The sequence below is a fragment of the Nerophis lumbriciformis genome, linkage group LG19 (genome assembly GCF_033978685.3).
Source record: "Nerophis lumbriciformis linkage group LG19, RoL_Nlum_v2.1, whole genome shotgun sequence".
Taxonomy (NCBI): domain Eukaryota; kingdom Metazoa; phylum Chordata; class Actinopteri; order Syngnathiformes; family Syngnathidae; genus Nerophis; species Nerophis lumbriciformis.
The window spans coordinates 2,408,834-2,435,348 of NC_084566.2; the positions used below are offsets into that span (position 1 = coordinate 2,408,834).

Genomic DNA, 26,515 nt, shown 5'->3' on the forward strand with positions numbered 1-26,515 from the left:
AAGACCTAATACTTTTATTTCATTATTTCGTTTACCCTTTTCACATTTTCCTCTCACTACAGTATAATGATTAACAAACTAATAATTTCTAAATAATTAAATATAAGCATGGTAAACTGCTGAAACTAAGAAAAAGTTTCATTTCAAGCAACATGACTTAAGAGGAATGACACATTGTCTTGTGTAGCAGCATAACACGCTAGTTCCGTGACATGCATATTCAATTCTAGAGTAACTGAAGCAAACCGGGCTGTAAAGGAAGGAGGCAGGCCATGGGAGCGTGGGGGCCTCCTGTGGGGTCGATGTCATGTCATGTCATCCTCTCAGCTCTGCAGGGACCACCTTGCATAGATTCTGGTGTGAAGACCATCTCGCCTGGTGCCACTCGCTTGCTAAAAGGCTCGCGGTCCACTTTGAAAGAGAGCAGAAGGGTTTGGTGGCAGCTTGGTCCTAACCAGATGTTCCTAAGGTAAAAAGAAGAGAAATCACCCATTTTCTACTGTCTTCTAGCAATTAGAAAATCTGTCAGCCAAATTCGGCCAATTTATTTTAACTTCACTGCTGTGCAGTCTTTTTATGTGAGCATCAGAGCACAAGTCTTTTTTTCCCCGCCTTTCTGGCGAGATTGTCAGCTCGCTGTCCCAGAAGCACTTGGGTGGTTGTTGAGGGAAGGCAAAGCAATACTGCGTACTTGTGTAGCCACCCCCTCCCACACAAACACCATCTATTGTGCTCTCAATGCAGCAGCCTAGTCTGCTTCTCCACTCAGTTAGATGGATACCAAAGAAGACTCCAACAGTTCTGTTCTGGACTACTATACTTAAATGTAGGAGGACACTCCTCCATCAATCAGGAGATGAGCTGGACTTCTTATTTCCAACTGGATCTTAATTCTTCATTCTACCATTTAGTACATTACGTCGATGGTGGAGGGTGTGTCAGTCCATCGCTAGCCAGGCATTAAAAAATAGACCTAAAAATGATCGATCATCAATCTTCACCAAGACGTCACTTTGGTCACTTGATTGACATTCACGGCACCCGAGGGTCTTGTGAGATGACGCTGGCTGCTGCCAGATCATTAAGAAAAAATGACCGACAGGAAGGGTAGAAACACTTTTTAGTTCGACATACCTTCTGTCAAAACTCTAAAGACCGACCGCACATTTCCTATCTTCACAATAAAAGTGCTGGTCCATCCTGCCTGCACTACCAAAATAAGAGTCTCAGAAAACTAGTACACACAAGCTAGTGTCATGACTTGGTCCTGGGTGTTAGCTTTTCCGGGATGCAACGGAAAGTTGGCTCGGGCGAGACGGGAATGTGAGTACATTTTTTATTTAAAGACTATAAATACAAAACAAGGAAGTAAACAAAAGGCGCGCACAATGGCGGAGAACAAACTATGAAACCAAACACTTGCACAAAGGCAAAAACTATGAACAACAAAAAACACTAAATGTGGCTTAATAAACAAAAACTTACTTGGCATGGAACCGGCATGAAAAAAGAGCAGCAAGGATCATAAGCGTGTGGAGAGTGTGCAGAAGCATAAATATGGAGATGTCGTCAGAACGACAAACTGAAAACAATGAACTTAAATACTACAGACATGATTAACGAAAACAGGTGCGTGACTCAAAACGTGAAACAGGTGCGTGACGTGACAGGTGAAAACTAATGGTTGCTATGGTGACAAACAAGAGTGCACAATGAGTCCAAACGTGGAACAGGTGAAACTAATGGGTAATCATGGAAACAAGACAAGGGAGTGAAAAGCCAGAAACTAAAAAGTCCAATAACTAAATAAAACATGACTAAGACAAAAACATGATCACACAGACATGACAGCTAGCAAGCTACGGAGTTTGCCGCCATTGTATTTCTTGTAAAGTGTATAAAAATGAAAATGGAAGCTGGACAAATAAGATGGTAAAAAAGCAACCACTTTCATGTGGTATTGGACAGAAAGGAGGCCTTTTTTTTCTCCTCCACAATGTAAATTCAAAAATGTGGAAGTTATTAGCACTACTGAGAATCCTGTCTGATTCCAATCAATGCAAGTCATCAGAATCAGGTAATACACCAACTTATATTCTTGTCTTCATGAAAGAAAGGAATGTTAAACATGCTTGTATTATCATAAACACCTTTAACTTGTTGACAAAAAATTTATTTTTCAGAAATAAATTAATGGAAATTATAAATATACATACAAACCCCGTTTCCATATGAGTTGGGAAATTGTGTTAGATGTAAATATAAACGGAATACAATGATTTGCAAATAATTTTCAACCCATATTCAGTTGAATATGCTACAAAGACAACATATTTGATGTTCAAACTGATAAACATTTTTTTTTTGTTGCAAATAATCATTAACTTTAGAATTTGATGCCAGCAACACGTGACAAAGAAGTTGGGAAAGGTGGCAATAAATACTGATAAAGTTGAGGAATGCTCATCAAACACTTATTTGGAACATCCCACAGGTGAGCAGGCAAATTGGGAACAGGTGGGTGCCATGATTGGGTATAAAAGTAGATTCCATGAAATGCTCAGTCATTCACAAACAAGGATGGGGCGAGGGTCACCACTTTGTCAACAAATGCGTGAGCAAATTGTTGAACAGTTTTAGAAAAAACTTTCTCAACCAACTGTTGCAAGGAATTTAGGGATTTCACCATCTACGGTCCGTAATATCATCAAAGGTTCAGAGAATCTGGAGAAATCACTGCACGTAAGCAGCTAAGTCCGTGACCTTCGATCCCTCAGGCTGTACTGCATCAACAAGGGACATCAGTGTGTAAAGGATATCACCACATGGGCTCAGGAACACTTCAGAAACCCACTGTCAGTAACTACAGTTGGTCGCTACATCTGTAAGTGCAAGTTAAAACTCTCCTATGCAAGGCGAAAACCGTTTATCAACAACACCCAGAAACGCCGTCGGCTTCGCTGGGCCTGAGCTCATCTAAGATGGACTGATACAAAGTGGAAAAGTGTTCTGTGGTCTGACGAGTCCACATTTCAAATTGTTTTTTGGAAACTGTGGACGTCGTGTCCTCCGGACCAAAGAGGAAAAGAACCATCCGGATTGTTATAGGCGCAAAGTTGAAAAGCCAGCATCTGTGATGGTATGGGGGTGTATTAGTGCCCAAGACATGGGTAACTTACACATCTGTGAAGGCGCCATTAATGCTGAAAGGTACATACAGGTTTTGGAGCAACATATGTTGCCATCCAAGCAACGTTACCATGGACGCCCCTGCTTATTTCAGCAAGACAATGCCAAGCCACGTGTTACATCAACGTGGCTTCATAGTAAAAGAGTGCGGGTACTAGACTGGCCTGCCTGTAGTCCAGACCTGTCTCCCATTGAAAATGTGTGGCGCATTATGAAGCCTAAAATACCACAACGGAGACCCCCGGACTGTTGAACAACTTAAGCTGTACATCAAGCAAGAATGGGAAAGAATTCCACCTGGGAAGCTTAAAAAATGTGTCTCCTCAGTTCCCAAACGTTTACTGAGTGTTGTTAAAAGGAAAGGCCATGTAACACAGTGGTGAACATGCCCTTTCCCAACCACTTTGTCACGTGTTGCAGCCATGAAATTCTAAGTTGTCTTTGTAGTGCATTCAATTGAATATGGGTTGAAAAGGATTTGTAAATCATTGTATTCCGTTTATATTTACATCTAACACAATTTCCCAACTCATATGGAAACGGGGTTTGTAGTATAAAATATATATATGTTCATGTTTTCTTACGGCTCTAATAAATGCATTGACAATAGGAAACAGTACGTCGTGCACGTGGCCATGATCTATCAATACCTCATTAAGTTCTAAACCCATTCGGCCTTTCCCCCCCATGCCAAATTGGCAGAGGAATCTTCTTCTCTGTGTTCCCGGGCAGCGTGGGAAAGGGGAAGAGGTCCGAGGCAGAGGAACAATAGATGAATGGAACATTTTTGGGACATTGTTCCCGTTGGCTCTTTCAAGCCTTTTGTGTAATCCAGTGGAATCGCACAAAAATGTGTATTTCGTACATGAGACGTCTGGATGGAAACAAAGCAGTGAAGCTAAATGTGCCACTCTCTGCATTCTTAATGACTTCCTTTGCATTTTGTCTTTGTCTCGCTCGTGTCCAACACGGACTATACAGTCTGCTCACACAGATCTCTTTGCCTTGTCTTGTCGCTGATTAGCACGCATTTTTGTTTCCACGTTTTGTCCACAGTGAAACCATTTTGGAATCTTGACGATTGAGCAAAACTTGATAAAGTATAACCCGTTTGCGCAAAGTCTACACAACAATCACTTTACACCAGGCCTGGGCAATTATTTTGACTAGGGATGTCCGATAATGGCTTTTTGCCGATATCCGATATTGTCCAACTCTTTAATTACCGATACCGATATCAACCGATATATGCAGTCGTGGAATTAACACATTATTATGCCTAATTTGGACAACCAGGTATGGTGAAGATAAGGTACTTTAAAAAAAAAAAAAATAAGATAAATAAATTAAAAACATTTTCTTGAATAAAAAAGAAAGTAAAACAATATAAAAACAGTTACATAGAAACTAGTAATTAATGAAAATGAGTAAAATTAATTGTTAAAGGTTAGTACTATTAGTGGACCAGCAGCACGCACAATCATGTGTGCTTACGGACTGTATCCCTTGCAGACTGTATTGATATATATTGATATATAATGTAGGAACCAGAATATTAACAGAAAGAAACAACCCTTTTGTGTGAATGAGTGTAAATGGGGGAGGGAGGTTTTTTGGGTTGGTGCACTAATTGTAAGTGTATCTTGTGTTTTTTATGTTGATTTAATAAAAAAAACAAAAAACAAACAAACAAAAAAACGATACTGATAAAAAAACGATACCGATCATTTCCGATATTACATTTTAACGCATTTATCGGCCGATAATATCGGCAGGCCGATATCATCGGACATCTCTAATTTTGACTCACGGGACCAAAATTAGAAAGAAAAATGTGTCTGGGGGCCGGTATTTGTGATTTTTAGGAACACTAATACAAAACCTCACAATAATGTCTGATTAAAAGCTAAACACTTTTTGAAAGACGGTCTTAAAAACAGAATGGAATTTTTTTTTTGACTGAATGAGACACCGAGAATGTACATGAAAATAAAGTGTGTGATTTACAATATTAACTATGAAGGATAAAACACTGAATATTGACAACATATAAACGTCACACCACCTCTCCATCCACATATTTTACAATCAAGCGAAACGCAACAAAAATGCAACAAACAGCGTAATATGAACGCGAGGGGTAAAAAAACCCACCTACAATCTGATATATCTGATTTATCACTAAGCTTTAGAACTATGTTGTAAAAAATCTTCTTCCACGTCTGTCCCTGACACCCGCATTTCAGGCTCTGGAAACACTCTGTGGAAACGCTCCCCACCCACACTGCTTGGTGCCTCGTCTGAGCTGCTGTTACTTGGATTACCATAGTAACTAATTAGATTACCATAGTAACTAGTATATCATGCAAAAGCGCAGATTTCAACCATTGAAATACTTTGTATAGTTGAAGACTTGCGGTCATTAGAAAACATGACTGCACAACATAATGGCAGCTACACTTTCCATCTTAAAGATCTAAAAGAATTATTTGGGAATGTCCGGCAGGCCAGATTGAAAAACTTAACGGGCCGCATGTGGCCCCCGGGCCTTAATTTGCCCAGATCTGCCTTACACTATTCAATTAATTTGAGGTAATTTGTATTAAATGTTGATGTATTTAATGTATTTTTGAAAAACTATTTAATTTTTGTAATGCTACTTTATTCGTATTTTTAATTTTATTGTACTTATGGTCCCTATAAGTCTAACACAATTTTTTCCACGTTCTCAGCTATCATACAAGTGTCAAGTTAACCACTGTATAAACGCAAAATAAAACTAAAATAACGTAAAATAGACTTTTAGTGCAGCTTCTCTTCATCTTTTTCATGCTAATCCGTAGACATGAAGCGTTTACAGTATAGCGACATGCTAGCATCTGCCTGGTCAAATTAATTTGTGTTTGATTGTTGTTTTTTGTATTTAATTGAGCAGGCAGATTTTTTCCTTGGTTACAGTTAGTGCCATTTCATGTTCTATGGTTATCATTATCAATCAATCAAAGTTTACTTATATAGCCCTAAATCACGAGTGTCTCAAAGGGCTGCACAAGCCACAACGACATCCTCGGCTCAGATCCCACATCAGGGCAAGGAAAAACTCAACCCAATCGGATGACAATGAGAAACCTTGGAGGGGAACCCCCCCTGGGCGACCGGTGCAATGGACGTCAAGTGGCTCTAGCATAATATTGTGAGAGTCCAGTCCATAGAGGATCTAGTTAATAGTGTGAGAGTCCAGTCCATAGTGGATCTAGTTAATATTGTGAGAGTCCAGTCCATAGTGGATCTAGTTAATAGTGTGAGAGTCTAGTCCATAGTGGATCTAGTTAATAGTGTGAGAGTCCAGTCCATAGTGGATCTAGTTAATAGTGTGAGAGTCCAGTCCATAGTGGATCTAGTTAATAGTGTGAGAGTCCAGTCCATAGTGGATCTAGTTAACAGTGTGAGAGTCCAGTCCATAGTGAATCTAGTTAATAGTGTGAGACTCCAGTCCACAGTGGATCTAGTTAACAGTGTGAGAGTCCAGTCCATAGTGAATCTAGTTAATAGTGTGAGACTCCAGTCCATAGTGGATCTAGTTAATAGTGTGAGACTCCAGTCCATAGTGGATCTAATTAATAGTGTGAGAGTCCAGTCCACAGTGGATCTAGTTAACAGTGTGAGAGTCCAGTCCATAGTGAATCTAGTTAATAGTGTGAGACTCCAGTCCATAGTGGATCTAGTTAATAGTGTGAGAGTCCAGTCCATAGGGTATCTAGTTAATAGTGTGAGAGTCCAGTCCACAGTGGATCTAGTTAACAGTGTGAGAGTCCAGTCCATAGTGAATCTAGTTAATAGTGTGAGACTCCAGTCCATAGTGGATCTAGCTAATAGTGTGAGAGTCCAGTCCATAGGGTATCTAGTTAATAGTGTGAGAGTCCAGTCCACAGTGGATCTAGTTAACAGTGTGAGAGTCCAGTCCATAGTGAATCTAGTTAATAGTGTGAGACTCCAGTCCATAGTGGATCTAGTTAATAGTGTGAGAGTCCAGTCCATACAACTCAGTAATAAGCAGAGAAAGAATAATCAACCATGGATGACAAAAGGATTAAAAAATGCTTGTAAGAAGAAGAATACACTATATAGGAAATTTATAGCACAAAGAACTACAGAGGCAGAAATTAAGTACAAAAAGTATAAAAACAAGTTAACATACATACTACGATTATGTAGAAAAGAATATTACAGTGAATTATTGGACAAGAACAAAACTAATATGAGAGCAACATGGGGCATCCTCAATAGCATTATTAAAAATGGCACTAAGAGGGACTACCCTCAATACTTCTTAGACGGAAATAAAAAAAAATGACAACATAAAGGAAGTAGTTGAAAGTTTCAATAATTATTTTGTAAATATTGGACCAAAATTGGAAGAAAGGATTCCAGACCCAGTTTCAATTGAGGACTATAATGATACCATAGAGCGAAATCCCAACTCCATGTTCCTCAGTAATGTGACACAGGAGGAAATAGTTACTATCGTGAAAAAATGTAAATCCAAGACTTCAACTGATTGTAATGAAATTGATATGGAAACGATAAAAAAGGTTATTGAAGAGATCTCAGGACCATTAATGTATATTAGTAACCTATCATTTCAAACAGGTATATTTCCAAACAAAATGAAAATAGCTAAAGTTGCACCAATTTACAAGACTGGCGACAAATATCAATTTACAAACTATAGACCTGTTTCCTTACTTCCACAATTTTCTAAAATCATTGAAAAACTGTTCAATAACAGATTAGAGAGTTTCATAAATAAAAATAGAATACTCGAAGAAAATCAATATGGATACAGAGCTAATGTTTCAACTTCGATGGCTTTAATTGAAATTACAGAAGAAATTACCAATGCTATAGATAATAAAAAATGTGCGGCAGCAGTTTTTATGGATCTAACTAAAGCATTTGACACAATTAATCACAATATTTTAATCAAAAAACTAGAACGATATGGCATCAGAGGGTTAGTCTTAAACTGGATAAGAAGTTATCTAATGAACAGGAAACAATACGTGAAGGTAGGCGAACACACCTCTACAACGTTAAATATATCCTGTGGTGTACCTCAGGGATCAATACTAGGACCTAAATTATTCAATCTATATATAAATGACATTTGTAAAGTTACAAAAGATTTAAAGTTAGTGTTATTTGCGGATGATACAACAGCGTTTTGTTCAGGAGAGAACACACAGAAGATACTACAAATAATAACAGAAGAAATTAACAAATTAAAAAGATGGTTTGACAAAAACAGACTATCGTTGAATCTCAGTAAAACTAAAATAATGCTATTTGGTAACAGTAGAAGAGAAAGTCAAACACAAATACAAATAGACGGAATAGAAATTGAAAGAGTAAATGAAACCAAATTTCTAGGTATAATGATTGATGATAAATTGAACTGGAAATCTCACGTAAAAAATATACAACATAAAGTAGCAAGAAACACGTCAATAATGAATAAAGCAAAACATGTTCTAGACAAAAAATCACTTCATATTCTCTACTGCTCACTAGTGTTACCATATCTGAGTTATTGTGCAGAAATATGGGGAAATAATTACAAAAGTACACTTCATTCATTAACGGTGTTACAAAAAAGATCAGTTAGAATAATACATCATGTTGGATATAGAGAACACACAAATCCTTTATTTATTGAATCAAAGATTCTGAAATTCTACGACATAGTGAATTTGCAAACAGCTAAAATTATACACAAAGCAAACTATAACCTGCTACCCAAGAATATACAACAATTCTTCTCAAAAAAAGAGGAGAAATATAATCTTAGGGAGAAATGTAATTTAAAACATTTGTATGCACGTACAACACTTAAGACCTTCAGTATATCAGTATGTGGAATTAAATGATGGAATGGATTAAGCAAAGCAATCAAACAATGTACTAATATGATCCACTTCAAGAAACTCTTCAAACTTAAAGTGTTTACAAAGTACAAAGAAGAAGAACCATGATAAACATTCTGAATTTATTTAACTCATCCATTCTTTCATTCTTTCACTCACAAAATAATCTTACTTATTTCAACATATGAAATGTAACTTACTTCACCAATTATTATTTATTTGCTTATTTTATTGTGATTACTTATGGAGTATATTGTGAATAAATTGAGAACAGGAAGTGAACAAAAGTTTTAGCAACTGTTATGTAAAAGAAAAGGGGTAGGATTAAATAAGCTCTGCTTCTTCCTACTCCTTTTCGAACATGTTGAAAAGAGAAACTGGAGATTGTGATGTATCATGTTGTATACTTGCATGTTCGAAATAAACTCAAACTCAATAGTGGATCTAGTTAATAGTGTGAGAGTCCAGTCCACAGTGGATCTAGTTAACAGTGTAAGAGTCCAGTCCATAGTGGATCTAGTTAATAGTGTGAGACTCCAGTCCATAGTGGATCTAGTTAATAGTGTGAGAGTCCAGTCCATAGTGGATCTAGTTAATAGTTTGAGAGTCCAGTCCATAGTGGATCTAGTTAATAGTTTGAGAGTCCAGTCCATAGTGGATCTAGTTAATCGTGTGAGAGTCCAGTCCATAGTGGATCTAGTTAATAGTGTGAGAGTCCAGTTCATAGTGGATCTACTTAATAGTGTGAGAGTCCAGTCCATAGTGGATGTAGTTAATAGTGTGAGAGTCCAGTCCATAGTGGATCTAGTTAATAGTGTGAGAGTCCAGTCCATAGTGGATCTAGTTAATAGTGTGAGAGTCCAGTCCATAGTGGATCTAGTTAATAGTGTGAGAGTCCAGTCCATAGTGGATCTAGTTAATAGTGTGAGAGTCCAGTCTATAGTGGATCTAGTTAATAGTGTGAGAGTCCAGTCCATACACTTTTCTAGTGGTACCTTTCTGTGGTGGCATGACAAAAAGCACACAAATAGCCTAGCCTTTAACTTTTGACATTCCTCTGCCTTTTTCTTTTATTTCAATTGTTTTAAACCATACATTTTGTGGTACAGTGCATCCGGAAAGTATTCCCAATGCTTCACTTTTTCCACATATAGTCATGTTGCAGCCTTTTTCCAAAATGGAAGACATGTATTTTTTCCTCAGAATTCTACACAAAATATCCCATACTGACAATGTGAAGAGTTATTTTTTATTTTTTGCAAATTTCTTTTAAAAAAAAATGGAAAGAAAAACAAACTCACAGCCTTTGCTCAATACTTTGTTGATGCACCTTTGGCAGCAATTACAACCTCAAGTCTTTATGAATACGATGCTACAAACTTGGCGCACCTATCTTTGGGCAGTTTCGCCCGTTCCTCTTTGCAGCACCTCTCAAGCTCTATCGGGTTGGATGGGGAACGTTGGTTTTCATCCAGGATGTCTCTGTACATTGCTGCAATCATCTTTCCCTCTATCCAGACTGTTCTCCTAGTTCTTGCGGCTAAAAAGCATCCCCACAGCATGATGCTGCCACCACCATGTTTCACTGTAGGGATGGTATTGTCCTGGTGATGAGTGGTACCTGCTTTACTCCAAACATGACACCTGGCATGCAATCTTTGTCTCATCAGACCAGATCATTTTGTTTTTCATGGTCTGAGAGTCTTTCAGGTGCATTTTGGCAAACCTTTTAGTAAAAAATGGCTTCCGTCTGGACACTCCATCATGCAGGCCTGATTGGTGGATTGCAGCACAGACTGTTGTCCTTCTGGAAGGTTCTCCTCTCTGAGTGACCATGGGGTTCTTGGTCACCTCCCTGACCAGACTAAGATGAATGCAGCAATGTACAGAAGCATCCTGGATGAAAACCAACGCTTCCCATCCAACCTGATGGAGCTTGAGAGGTGCGGCCAAGCTTGTAGCATCGTATTCAAAAAAGACTTGAGGCTGTAATTGCTGCCAAAGGTGCATCAACAAAGTATTGAGCAAAGCCTGTGACTACTTGTTTTTTTTTTGGTTTTTTTGATAGATTTGCTAAGAAAAATAAAATAAAAAACTTTTCACATTGCATTGTCCTATTGTTTGACAAAACTAAATGTAATCCAATTTTGACTAAGTTTGTGAAACATAACAAAATGTGGAAGTGTCCGGGTGCACTGTACACCAGTGTTTTTCAACCACTGTGCCGCGTGTGCCGTGAGATACAGTCTGGTGTGCCGCGTGGGAGATTGTCTAATTTCACCTATTTGGGTTAAAAATATTGTTTGCAAAGCCGTAATTATAGTCTGCAAATGATGTGTTTTTGTTGTTGAGTGTCGGTGCTGTCTAATAATAATAATAGATTTTATTTGTAAAAAGCACTTTACATTGAGTAAACAACCTCAAAATGCTACAGTGTGTTAAAAAAAAAAAAAAAAAAAAACAATAAAAAAAAATACAATAAATAAAAATAAAAAGATAATAAAAAATAAATACAAATAAAAACTAGAACAGCCAAATAGCTAAAACTAGTATGCATATATCTAAAAAAAGGTTTTTTTAAAAAGAAGGATTTTTAAGCCTTTTTTAAAAGTATCCACAGTCTGTGGTGCCCTCAGGTAGTCAGGGAGAGCGTTCCACAGACTGGGAGCGGTGGAGTAGAAAGCGTAACGTCGTGGTCGCATAGTGATGCGGGTGTGTTCTCCCAAGGATGCAGACGGCTTCGGACACAGCTTGCAGGTAGGAATATGATTTATTTAAAATATAAATCATACGATGAATAAACAAAAAGACATGCACGTAGCACAAAAAGGCAAAAACAAAAGGGCTAGCGTGGGAGCTAGCAAGCCAAAATAGCCTAGCGTGAGAACTAGCAGCTAAAGCACAGGAAATAATCGTCGTCATCAGTTGTGTGGGAACAAACTAGGAAGCCAGACCGAGTGAGGCCAGGGCAAAGACTAAATAGCCCTCTGATTAGTGCCCGGGCAACAGGTGCGCGTCCCGAACACTAACCAGATGCAGGTGCGTACAATCTGCCGTCATGGCAACAGAAACAAACGAAACTCAAGGTGCTGAAAACACGTGACTCAAACATAAACAAACTATGATCCGGGCAGCGGATCGTAACAGTACCCCCCCCTTAAAGGACAGATTCCAGATGTCCCTTGACACAAAATAAAACTAGAACTCAAAAAACAAGAAATAGTTCGAGAGTCAAGGGAGGGCGGAGGGAGGATTTGGTGGTGGGTCGCCAGGCCACGTGTCCCCGAATCCACCGGGGAAGAGTCAGGTGGCGGCGGCGAGTGGAACGCCGCTGCCGCAGGCGAGGCGGGCGACCACGGAAAGGCCACATTCGTGGCTGCCGAGAAGGTGGGCGTGAGTGGCGCCAGAAGTTCAGCAGCCGGAGAGTTCTAAGTCTATGTCTCGGGTGTCGCTGCTGTTTGCGCCACTGGCGTCCATACACAAACCTCAGAGAGCGCCGCTTGCGCAGCCAGACCACTCGAGGTTGCTGAGACGACGATGAGGGCGAGGAAGGTGGGCGAGAGTGGCGGCAGAAGTTCAACAGCCGGAGAGTTCTACGACCACGTCTCGGGTGTCGCTGCTGTTTGCGCCACTGGCGTCCATACACAAACCTCCGAGAGCGCCGCTTGCGCAGCCAGACCACTCGAGGTCGCTGAGACGAGGAGAGAGAAGACGTCGCCGTGGAAGCAGGAGGAGTCGACGTCGCCGTGGAAGCAGGAGGAGTCGACGTCGCCGTGGAAGCAGGAGGAGTCGACGTCGCCGTGGAAGCAGGAGGAGTCGACGTCGCCGTGGAAGCAGGAGGAGTCGTCGCGGCAGCTGGTGCTGGTGTGGGAACCAGCCTTGGAGCCGGCGCTGGTGTGGGAACCAGCCTTGGAGCCGGCGCTGGTGTGGGAACCAGCCGTGGAGCCGGCGCTGGTGTGGGAACCAGCCGTGGAGCCGGCGCTGGTGTGGGAACCAGCCGTGGAGCCGGCGCTGGTGTGGGAACCAGCCGTGGAGCCGGCGCTGGTGTGGGAACCAGCCATGGAGCCGGCGCTGGTGTGGGAACCAGCCGTGGAGCCGGCGCTGGTTTGGGAACCAGCCGAGGAGCCGGCGCTGGTGTGGGAACCAGCCGAGGACCTTGGCGTGGTGGAGCTTGACGTGGTGGAGCTTGACGTGGAGGAGCTACAGGAGACGAAGCTTGGTGTGTCAGCCGAGGTGCAGGAACAGGTGCAGATGCTAGCCGAGGTGCAGCTGGAGGTGGCCTAGCTGGCGGTTGTGGCTTAGCAGGCCGAAGGACTGGTGGCGGTGGCCGTGCAGGAGGTTGAGGTTGAGCACGCCAAAAGACTGGTGGCGGTGGCCGTGCAGGAGGTTGCGGTTTAGCACGCCGAAAGACTGGTGGCGGTGGCCGTGCAGGAGGTTGGGGCTTAGCACGCCGAAAGACTGGTGGCCGTGGCCGTGCAGGAGGTTGCGGTTTAGCTGAGCGCAGTGGTGCCACCCCACTAGCACAGCTCCCAGCACTAGCCCCCCCCTCAAGACGCGGATACCAGACGCGCTCCTTGCGGTTTGGAACCGTCTTCAAGGGTGGGTGGGGGGAGGTAACGAGGGGGGTATACTCCTCCTCTTTAAATTGTCCAAACTGTCTGTTAGTCTTCCCAATATCATGGGACTGTAGGGACGACCAGGAGGGAGAAAACAGAGCAGTGGGCGGAGCTTGAGCTATAGGGGTTGGGGCCAAAGTAATTGGGGGCGGAGCTAGAAAATCAGAATGTGACTGACTAGACTTGAACTTAACAAAAATGTCCTGATAATGTTTTATCTTAGAATAAAAGTCGTTTGGGATTGGCTGACAGAAAGAATTAGAAGATGGAAAAAAAAATTCTTGCTCAATGACGTCATCGGAAGTGGGCGGAGTTACCTCTTCGGGGGGCGCCAATGAAATTACGTCATTGTTGCAACTGTCCATGTGACTGACAGCCCAATCGGAGAAATGTTTGGCGAAGTGGTCGATTGGGTTGCCATACATCTGAGGAGGGGAAGTTTGGGCTGAATGTAGCTTGCTTCGGTCCGGTGGAGGAGTTTGCAGGAGCGGCGCGTCTTGGCGGCGAGGGAAAGACCTTCTGGCCGGCTTCCGTCTTTGACGGCGCGCCCGGTACTGCGGTGTAGCGGCGATGTCTTCCGACCAGAGGGAGTCGATGGGGATAAGAGAGCCTCCAGCTCCCCACATGAGATTCGACCTCTCCTCCGTCGAATAGCGAAGCGTCTCGGCTTCCATCGCTCGCAACACCATGAGCGTACCTTCGTCCCACTCCTCGTTAGCCGATGCGGGAGAATTGTCTTCTGCTGGCTTCCTACTGTAACGTCGTGGTCGCATAGTGATGCGGGTGTGTTCTCCCAAGGATGCAGACGGCTTCGGACACAGCTTGCAGGTAGGAATATGATTTATTTAAAATATAAATCATACGATGAATAAACAAAAAGACATGCACGTAGCACAAAAAGGCAAAAACAAAAGGGCTAGCGTGGGAGCTAGCAAGCCAAAATAGCTTAGCGTGAGAACTAGCAGCTAAAGCACAGGAAATAATCGTCGTCATCAGTTGTGTGGGAACAAACTAGGAAGCCAAACAGAGTGAGGCCAGGGCAAAGACTAAATAGCCCTCTGATTAGTGCCCGGGCAACAGGTGCGCGTCCCGAACACTAACCAGAGGCAGGTGCGTACAATCTGCCGCCATGGCAACAGAAACAAACGAAACTCAAGGTGCTGAAAACACGTGACTCAAACATAAACAAACTATGATCCGGGCAGCGGATCGTAACAGAAAGCCCGGTCTCCCATTGTTCGTAGCTTTGTCCTCGGAGGTTGGAGGAGGTTAGCCTGTCCGGAGCGGAGGTGTCGTGTAGGGGATTTGGGGGTGAGTAGTTCTTTGAGGTAGAGGGGGGCATTTCTTAGAGCTCAGCAGAGTAATCATGTAATACTCTTCCATATCAGTAGGTGGCAGCATGTAGCTAATTGCTTTGTAGATGTGGGAAACAGCGGGAGGCAGTGTGCAGGTAAAAAGGTGTCTAATGCTTAAACTAAAAATAAACAAAAGGTGAGTGCCCTTAAGAAAAGGTATTAAAGCTTAGGGAAGGCTATGCAGAACAAAACTAAAACTGAACTGGCTACAAAGTAAACAAAAACAGAATGCTGGACGACAGCAAAGACTTACTGTGGAGCAAAGACGGCTTCCACAAAGTACATCCGAACATGACATGACAATCAACAATGTCCCCACAAAGAAGGATACAAACAACTGAAATACTCTTGACTGCTAAAACAAAGTAGATGCGGGAAATATCGCTCAAAAGAAGACATGAAACTGCTTCAGGAAAATACCCAAAAAAGACTAAAAAACACCAAAATAGGAGCGCAAGACAAGAAGTAAAACACTACACACAGGAAAACAGCAAAAAGGTCAAAATAAGTCAGGGTGTGATGTGACAGGTCGTGATAGCACACCTACTTTGAGACAAGAGCTATAGTGATGCTTGCTTGGTTATGGTTTAAAGTCATATCCAACAATTGCGACAACGACTTTTTACTGTCAACAGAGTTTCCTTTTTTAAAGATTTCTGCTGGTGGTGTGCCTCCACATTTTTTCAACGCAGAAAATGTGCCTTGGCTCAAAAAAGGTTGAAAAACACTGCTGTACACTATTTAATATATATATTTTTAGTTTTACTTCATTTGGTTTGTATTTTTTATTTATTTTATAATATTGCGTGGAAATCGGGAACGGTGCCTCTGGGTTGGCTGACCTGGGTGGTGGTTCCTCCGGAGGGTGCATGGGAGTTTGCCCAACCAGTCTACATGTGCTTTGTGGACTTGGAGAAGGCATTCGACCGTGTCCCTCGGGAAGTCCTGTGGGGAGTGTTAAGAGAGTACGGGGTATCGGACCGCGTGATGGTGGCGGTCCGTTCCCTGTATGGTCAATGTCAGAGCTTGGGCCGCGGTAACTCGGACCTGTTTCCAGTGAAGGTTGGACTCCGCCAAGGCTGCCCTTTGTCAACGATTCTGTTCGTGTTTATGGACAGAATTTCTAGGTGCAGTCAGGGCGTTGAGGGGATCCGGTTTGGTGGCTGCAGGATTAGGTCTCTGCTTTCTGCAGATGATGTGGTCCTGATGGCTTCATCTGGCTAGGATCTTCAGCTCTCACTGGATCGGTTCGCAGCAGAGTGTGAAGCGACTGGAATGAGATTCAGTACCTCCAAGTCCGAGTACATGGTTCTCGCCCGGAAAAGGGGGGAGTGCCATCTCCGGGTTGCGGAGGAGACCCTACCCCAAGTGGAGGAGTTCAAGTACCTCAGAGTCTTGTTCACGAGTGAGGGAAGAGTGGATCGTGAGATCGACAGGCGGATCGGTGCGGCGTCTTCAGTAATGCGGACGCTGTATCGATCCGTTGTGGTGAAGAAGGAGCTGAGCCGGAAGGCAAAGCTCTCGATTTACCGGTCGATCTACGTTCCCATCCTCACCTATTGTCATGAGCTTTGGGTTATGACCGAAAGGACAAGATCACGGGTACAAGCGGCCGAAATTAGTTTCCTCCGCCGGGTGGCGAGGCTCTCCCTTAGAGATAGGGTGAGAAGCTCTGTCATCCGAGGGGAGCTCAAAGTAAAGCCGCTGCTCCTCCACATCGATAGGAGCCAGATGAGGTGGTTCGGGCTTCTGGTCAGGATGCCACCTGATCGCCTCCCTAGGGAAGTGTTTAGGGCACGTCCGACCGGTAGGAGGTCACGGGGAAGACCCAGGACACGTTGGGAAGACTATGCCTCCCGGCTGGCCTGGGAACGCCTCGGGATCGCCTGGGAACGCCTCGGGATCCCCCGGGAAGAGCTGGACGAAGTGACTGGGGAGAGGGAAGTCTGGGCTTCCCTGCTTAGGCTGCTTCCCCCGCGACCCGACCTCGGATAAGCGGAAGAAGATGGATGGATGGATATTGTGTGGAAATCGGGAACGGTGCCTCTGGATTGGCTGACCTGGGTGGTGGTTCCTCCGGAGGGTGCATGTGAGTTTGCCCAACCAGTCTACATGTGCTTTGTGGACTTGGAGAAGGCATTCGACCGTGTCCCTCGGGAAGTCCTGTGGGGAGTGCTCAGAGAGTACAGGGTATCGGACCGCGTGATGGTGGCGGTCCGTTCCCTGTATGGTCAGTGTCAGAGCTTGGGCTGCGGTAACTCAAACCTGTTTCCAGTGAGGGTTGGACTCCGCCAAGGCTGCCCTTTGTCAAAGATTGTGTTCGTGACTTTTATGGATGGAATTTCTAGGCGCAGTCGGGGCGTTGAGGGGATCCGGTTTGGTGGCTGCAGGATTTGGTCTCTGCTTTCTGCAGATGATGTGGTCCTAATGGCTTCATCTGGCTAGGATCTTCAGCTCTCACTTGATCGGTTCGCAGCAGAGTGTGAAGCGGCGGCGATGAGAATCAGCACCTCCAAGTCCGAGTCCATGGTTCTCGCTCGGAAAAGGGTGGAGATCTTGCCCCAAGTGGAGGAGTTCAAGTACCCCAGGGTCTTGTTCACGAGTGAGGGAAGAGTGGACGGTGGGATCGACAGGCGGATGGGTGCGTCGTCTGCATTGATGGGGACGCTGTATCAATCCGTTGTGGTAAAGAAGGAGCTGAGCCGGAAGGCAAAACTCTCAATTTACCGGTCAATCTATGTTCCCGTCCTCACCACCAATACAATCAGCCGAAATGAGTTTCTTCCGTCAGGTGGCGGGGCTCTCCCTTTAGAGATAGGGTGAGAAGCTGTGTCATTCTGGAGGAGCTCGCTGCTCCTCCACATGGAGAGGAGCCAGATGAGGTGGTTCGAGCATCTGGTCGGAATGGCCCGAACGCCTCCCTGGGGAGGTGTTTCGGGCATGTCCGGTCGAAAGGAGGACACGTTGGGAGAACCATGTCTCCCAGCTGGCTTGGGAACACCTCGGGATTCTCCCTGGGAGGAGCTGGACAAAGTGGCTGGGGAGAGGGAAGTCTGGGCTTCTCTGCTTTGGCTGCTGCACCCGCGACCCGGCCTCGGAAGCAGAAGAAAATGGATGGACGGATGGATTTATTTAATATTTTATGACATAGTAAATATTTAGCTCACATGAAATATTCCTCGATCTTCCTCAGTTCAGCATGGCCCTAGTGTGTGAATGTGAGTGTGAATGCTGTCTGTTTCTCTGTTGGCCCTGCGATGAGGTGGCGACTTGTCCAATGTGAAGCCCGCCCTCCGCCCGAATGCAGCTGAGATAGGCTCCAGCACCCCCCGCGACTCCAAAAGGGACAAGCGGTAGAAAATGAATGGATGGATCTTCTAAATGTGTTTTCATGCAGTAAATCCGAAACATGTGCGGCTTTGTTCCTAAGATAGCGTTCTAGCACACATTAGCTTCGACGCTCCAAACGGGCCCACACGGCACTTTGACAAATGAATTCAATAATTTTGTCACCAGAAGCGCACATTTGAGGATTTAACCGCTAAATCTCCTAATGAATATGTTGGGCTGCTGTGCTGGCCGCAGATAAGGAAGTGCCATCTCGTGGTTTTGTCACCCTGAAAACTGCAAAGATAAGCAATAGGGGTGACATCTTCTCTCTCTGATTGATCCCTGACCTCTTTGTGATGACGATGATGAAGAAGAGTACCAGCGGTAATAAAAAGCAGCGCAGAGCCTCCCTCCCCTGGGGTGAACTGGGCCACTCGTATTAATAGACCGTGTGGCCCGCCATTGACCTCTCTCCACTCCGTCACACTGCAAACCTTTGATTGAGCATCACTGAGATGATGCAAATGACTACCAGCAGAGCACCTTGCCCACGTTTGACTCACATCACTGCTGACATTTTTCTTTCAATTTTCACTTTTTGGTGTAAATTTTGAGCACCCAGACAACCACCATTACATAGCAGTGAGCCATGGAGTTTATCCTGCTATAATCTGCAACAATGTCAGCGCTCTAATGAGTTCCTGCAGCTCTGCGCACAAATCCTGTCACCTTATTGACGTATTTTGGCGTTACTTTCAATCTGTGCGCACATCTGTCTCTTCAGCACGCTCCTCCTTTTGGCAAACAAACGCTGAATCGGTTCAAAATGGAACTATTGTACCAGTCTTCAGCATTAGTTTGATTTTAGTGTACTTTGAATATGTGGCTTAACGTGTTATGGGGATTTTAAACATTTGGGCACTTGTCGCTTCAATAGGGACAGAAAGGCATGACTGGTTTCCTGCATTCTACTCACTGGTGCCAGAACCCCATCAGTATATTGTAGTACAGTTTTTTGTACTCCGAAAAATGACAACAATACACAATATTATACACTGTTAGATTAAATTAGTGTCTCTAATTTAATTTTGGATACTACCCACCTCTGCAACTATTATATCATATTAATATAGCTATAATTTAATTTCAGATACATTTCCTGTTTCCTGTATTCTAGTGTCGTTTTATACCACTTCAAAATGAGTGACTATAGTAATGAACAGAGGTGGGTAGTAACGCGCTACATTTACTCCGTTACATCTACTTGAGTAACTTTTGGGATAAATTGTACTTCTAAGAGTAGTTTTAATGCAACTTACTTTTACTTTTACTTGAGTATATTTATAGAGAAGAAACGCTACTTTTACTCCGCTACTTTTATCTACATTCAGCTCGCTACTCGCTACTAATTTTTATCGATCTGTTAATGCACGCTTTGTTTGTTTTGGTCTGTCAGACAGACCTTCAAAGTGCCTGCGTTACTGGTGACGTTTGACTCCGTTCCACCAATCAGATGCAGTCACTGGTGACGTTAGACCAATCAAACAGAGCCAGGCGGTCACATGACCTGACTTAAACAAGTTGAAAAACTTATTGGGGTGTTACCATTTAGTGGTCAATTGTACAGAATATGTACTGTACTGTGCAATCTACTAATACAAGTTTCAATCAATCAATCAAAAGTGTGAAGGAAAAAAGACACTTTTTTATTTCAAACGTACATCCCGTCACAAGCCTAAAGACTGACTGCACAGTTCCTGTCTTCACAATAAAAGTGCCGCTCCATCGCGCCTGCGCTTTCAAAATAAGAGTCTCCGAAAGCCAGCGCAAACAAGCTAGCAAGCTACGGAATTTGCCGCCAATGTATTTCTTGTAAAGTGTGTGAAAACGAATATGGAAGCTGGACAAATAAGATACCAAAAACCAACCGCTTTCATGTGGTATTAGACAGAAAGGAGGAACTTTTTTTCTCCTGCATTTGAAAACGTGGATGTTAAGCACTGCTGTCAGGATTCCAATCAATGCAAGTCATCAGAATCAGGTAATACACCAACTTATATTCTTGTCAACATGAAAGAAAGGAATCTATATGTGTTAAACATGCATGTATATTCATTAAAACACCTTTAACATGTAAACAAAAACGGCAAAATAAATAAATATAAATGATATACTGTATATATCAATGTATGTATATATATATATATATATATATATATATATATATATATATGTGTGTGTATGTTACTCATCAGTTACTCAGTACTTGAGTAGTTTTTTCACAACATACTTTTTACTTTTACTCAAGTAAATATTTGGGTGACTACTCCTTACTTTTACTTGAGTAATAAATCTCTAAAGTAACAGTACTCTTACTTGAGTACAATTTCTGGCTACTCTACCCACCTCTGGTAATGAATAATGTATTAGTAAATTTAATAAGTGACACTAATTGTATTTACCAGTATATTAGAGGCATCACCTGTCTCCTGCATTCTATTCACTGCTGCAGTAAACCTTCCAGTTCACTCTACTGCTAAAAATAGTTATTGTAAAACGACGACAAAGAAGAAAAATTCATATTAAAAAAAAAAAAAGTAGCTATTTGTATACAGTGTATTAAAGTTAGACAATTGATAATAGCTGCATCTGATGTAAATATACATTTAATAAGAATAATATATAATATCCACAATGGACTGGACTTTCGCTGATATGTTGGATCCACTATGGACTGGACTTTCACACTATTATGTCAGACCCACTCGACATCCATTGCTTTCGGTCTCCCCTAGAGGGGGGGGGGTTACCCACATATGCGGTCCTCTCCAAGGTTTCTCATAGTCATTCACATCGACGTCCCACTGGGGTGAGTTTTTCCTTGCCTTTATGTGGGCTCTGTACCGAGGATGTCGTTGTGGCTTGTGCAGCCCTTGTGATTTAGGGCTATATAAATAAACATTGATTGATTGATTGATTGATAATGATATATATTTGTACTCATTGAAGTAAGTACAGTAATACGTTTTGGACTCTTGTAATGCCAGGATTGCCTGATAATGTTTTCATGTATTTCATGCTCACCTGATTCTTTGTTGACGTGCTGAGCTCCACATTCTTATGCTGGATGCTCTGCAGGATAAAAGGGCTGTGGTTGTGGGCGGGGCCAACTTGCGACTTGGCCATGTGAACCGACCTGTTGGCCTCGCCGCTGTAGGCAGCCTGATAGCTGGTCTCAGTTGGGACATGAGGACAGTCCTGGTTGGTCCTCGGGTTGGAATATGGATCTGGAGGTGGTTTTCTGCTGCTGTTGATGGGTCTGGTCCATGGCCTGTACTCTTTTCTGTGGAGGAAGGAGGTTGTATTAGGAGGTTTGACAGCTGTATATATCACGTATTGTTTCCTACTACATCCACATTTCTGAACACAGGAGCAAACAATATGTGATATATGTCTGATCATTCTTCTCTTCCAGGAAGAACATTTAAAAAAGTTGTACCTTTTGAGGGGACCAGCATGGAATATTTCTGCGGACTAACCAAATCACCTCCAAATACTCAAGTACAAAACCCAAAAGCAGTGAAGTTGTCACGTTGTGTAAATGGTAAATAAAAGAGAATACAATGATTTGCAAATCCTTTTCAACTTATATTCAATTGAGTAGACTGCAAAGACAAGATATTTAATGTTCCAACTGGTAAACTTTATTTTTTGCAAATATTAGCTCATTTGGAATTTGATGCCTGCTACATGTTTCAAAAAAGCTGACACAAGTGGCAAAAAAGACTGAGAAACTTGAGGAATGCTCATCAAACACTTATTTGGAACATCCCACAGGTCCATCCATCCATTTTCTACCGCTTGTCCCTTTTGGGGTTGCAGGGGTGCTGGAGCCTATCTCAGCTGCATTCGGGCGGAAGGCGGGGTACACCCTGGACAAGTCGCCACCTCATCACAGGGCCAACACAAATAGACAGACAACATTCACACTCACATTCACACATTAGGGACCATTTAGTGTTGCCAATCAACCTATCCCCAGGTGCATGTTTTTGGAGGTGGGAGGAAGCCGGAGTACTCTGAGGGAACCCACGCAGTCACGGGGAGAACATGCAAACTCCACACAGAAAGATCCCGAGCCCAGGATCGAACTCAGGACCTTCGTATTGTGAAGCACACACACTAACCCCTGTGACACCTGAACAGGCTAATTGGTAACAGGTGGGTGCCATGATTGGGTATAAAAGCAGCTTCCATGAAATGCTCAGTCATTCACAAACAAGGATGGGGCGAGGGTCACCACTTTGTGAACAAATGCGTGACAGTTTAAGAACAACATTTCTCAACCAGCTATTGAAAGGAATTTAGGGATTTCACCATCTACGGTCCGTAATATCATCAAAAGGCTCAGAGAATCTGGAGAAATCACTGCATGAAAGCGGCAATGCCCGTGACCTTGGATCCCTCGCTGTTGTGATACTGCATAAAAAGCGACATCAGTGTGTAAAGGATATCACCACATGGGCTCAGGAACACTTCAGAAAACCACTGTCAGCAACTACAGTTGGCCACTACATCTGTAAGTGCAAGTTAAAACTCTACAATGCAAAGCCAACGCCATTTATCAACAACACCCATAAACGCTGCCGGCTTCGCTGGGCCCGAGCTCATCTAAGATGGACTGATGCAAAGTGGAAAAGTGTCCTGTGGTCTGACGAGTCCACATTTCAAATTGTTTTTGGAAACTGTAGATGTCATGTCCTCCGGACCAAAGAGGAAAAGAACCATCCGGATTGTTCTAGGCGCACAGTTGAAAAGCCAGCATCTGTGATGGTATGAGGGTGTATTAGTGCCCAAGGCATGGGTAACTTACACATCTGTGAAGGCACCATTAATGCTGAAAGGTACATACAGGTTTTGGAGCAACATATGTTGCCGTCCAAGCAACATTATCATGGACGCCCCTGCTTATTTCAGCAAGACAATGCCAAGCCACGTGTTACAACAGCGTGGCTTCATAGTAAAAGAGTGCGGGTACTAGACTGGCCTGCCTGTAGTCCAGACCTGTGGTGCATTATGAAGCCTAAAATACCACAACAGAGACCCTGGACTGTTGAACAACTTAAGCTGTACATCAAGCAAAAATGGGAAAGAATTCCACCTGAAAAGCTTCAAAAATGTGTCTCCTCAGTTCCCAAACGTTTACTGAGTGTTGTTAAAAGGAAAGGCCATGTAACACAGTGGTAAAAATGCCCCTGTGACAACTGTTTTGCAATGTGTTGCTGCCATTAAATTCTAAGTGAATGATTATTTGCAAACAGGAATTTAGTTTCTCATTGTGAACATTAAATATCTTGTATTTGCAGTCTATTCAATTGAGTATAAGTTGAAAAGTATTTGCAAATCATTGTATTCTGTTTTTATTTACCATTTACACAACGTGACAACTTCACTGGTTTTGGGTTTTGTATTTCCTGGCTTAATAAAATGATGTGGCGGGCCAGATCTGGCCCCCGGGCCTTGAGTTTGACGCCTGTGCCCTAAATAATGCTAACCATGTCTTTAATTGGTTTTAAGTGGATTCCAAAGCCACAGAATGAGTGAAAGTATGCAAGTAAAGTGAGCATAAAGCGGTGCAGGTGAGAGATGTCCTACCTGTAGCTGCTTCTTCCTCCCTCCTCCTGCTTCTTCACCGGGCTGCCCCCATCACTGATCCAGGGGAAGTGTTCCTTCTTCGGTATGGGCCAGGGTTTGAAGTCCTGCTTGTACTGCGTGACGCTGGGGAAAGGCACCCGCGCAGGCTGCTCGTCCTCCCGGGGCTTGTGACCGGCCTCCCTCCGTGCCCGGAAACACCCTCTCGCCTCCGGCCCGTCGGCACCGGGGGCCGGGGTGTAGTTGACCTCCGAGGACGCGACCTGCTGGGTGACGGAGCGCACGTCCTGCTCGGAGATGTCCGAGTAGTTCTGGATGGTGAGCGGCACGGAGAGGTCCGATTTGTCCAATTGGTTCCAGAACCGAGCCAGGCAGCACACTCTGCTGATGCACGGCCAAGCCATAGCACAACTATTGGACTTGTGCAACAAAAAAAAATAATAATAATAAATGAAATTAATAGAACTGCAAGGCAAACAGGTTATTTTAAAGAGTGTGGAGGGTCCATCTCAGCAGCCCGGATCTAATGTTCTGCCAGTCCTCTTGCAGGGTATGTGCCTCCTCTCTCTAGAATACTCCCCTCACTCTTTAGAACCTATATCTGTTCTATTCGCGTCTACATGCACCTCGTCAGTACATGCACCATGTCAGCCAACTTGCATGCAGATGCAGAAAGTCCTGCTTCTTCAAAGATCGTCTCTGCAGCTCTTCAGGTTACATAATTACGATGCAGCGTCGAGGATTACCGGAGCATTTTAAATTGAGTTGATGCATGCCAATACTCAGCTATTATATAGATACAAAATTATGTTAATATAATTGTAGACCTGGTTAAAAAAACTAAACACATTAATATCCATGATTTTTGTCAATCGTGTGGTCAAAACAGCCAATTTGAGATGGCATGAATTGGAGCGGTAAGTGAAACTTTTGCAAACAGTAGGGTAACACCGCCCTCTGCTGGAATAAAATGACATTACCAGACTACAGTACTCCAGTTTAGACAGTAAATGTTTACATATAAAGTCATACTTGCCAACCCTCCCGAATTTTCCGGGAGACTCCCGAAATTCAGCGCTTCATCCGAAAACCTCCCGGGGTAAATATTCTCCCGAAAATCTCCCATGCGGACCTGAGTGAGGACAGCCTTTTTTGAAGACGGGAGGACGGACAACAGGGTGACAAGAACTAAATCATCCAGACTAGAGATAAATTGTATTATGTTTATTTTACCTAAAAATAAATATAATTATTAATTAAAAAATAAATAAAAATACATTTTTACTATATTTTGCTAAAAACATCAAAATTAATTGTATTTTTATTTGTATTTTTTCTGACTCCTTATTACATCCAGTCATATAATTATACATTAAAATAAACATATTTGAAATAATTAATTTTAAATTATCATAATTCATTTAAAATGACCATATTTAATTATTAAAATAATTGCTTGTTTGGCAACAACTTTAGCATTTTATTCATTACATTTTGAAGCTCTCAGAAGCCAAGTTATGTTATATTCCTTAAGATTTATTTATGCAAGTTTGAAGTATCAATTATCTAAACACAGTTTTGTTTGCATATTTTCAGGATGTAGATATATATATATATGTATATATATATACAGTATATATATGTATATATATACATATATATATATATATATATGTATATATATACAGTATATATATATATATATATATATATATATATATATATATATATATATATATATATATATATATATATATATATATATATATATATATATATATATATATAATGTATGAAATACTTGACTTGGTGAATTCTAGCTGTCAATATATTCCTCCCCTCTTAACCACGCCCCGCCCAACCCCCGTCCACGCCCCCCACCTCCCGAAATCGGAGGTCTCAAGGTTGGCAAGTATGTATAAACTCCATCTATTTTCTACCGGTTGTCCCAACATAATTATGTTCATGTAATTGTAGACATGATTGGAAAAAAAAAAAGAATTTATATCCGTGATTTTTGTCAATCGTGTGGTCAAAACAGCCAATCTGAGATGGCATGAAGTGTAGCGGTAAGTAAAACTTTTGCCAAAAGTAGTGTAACACCGCCCTCTGCTGGAGCAAAATGACATTACCAGACTACAGTAAACAGATCAGACAGTCCATTTTTGTATAGAAACACAATTATTAGGGATTTCCGATAATGGCTTTTTGCCGATATCCAATATTCCGATATTGACCAAACCCTTAATTACCGATACCGATATCAACCGATACCAATATATACAGTCGTGGAATTAACACATTATTATGCCTAATTTGGACAACCAGGTATGGTGAAGATAAGGTCCTTTAAAAAAAAAAAAAAGATAAATAAATCAAAAACATTTTCTTGAATAAAAAAGAAAGTAAAACAATATAAAAACAGTTACATAGAAACTAGTTGTTAAGA

The 26,515-nt window shown here is 42.5% G+C and overlaps 1 protein-coding gene across 1 annotated transcript; it reads right to left on the minus strand.

The window, feature by feature from the left end:
• Positions 1-24,919, minus strand: map6d1 (MAP6 domain containing 1). Its single transcript, XM_061979717.2, has 4 exons — positions 24,070-24,919; positions 21,611-21,757; positions 21,499-21,546; positions 1-464 (listed from the first exon to the last, which is right to left on the minus strand). The coding sequence occupies exons 1-4, from the start codon at positions 24,468-24,470 to the stop codon at positions 311-313; spliced, it is 750 nt and encodes a 249-aa protein (XP_061835701.2). The 5' UTR covers positions 24,471-24,919; the 3' UTR covers positions 1-310.
• Positions 24,920-26,515: the final 1,596 nt, after the last annotated feature.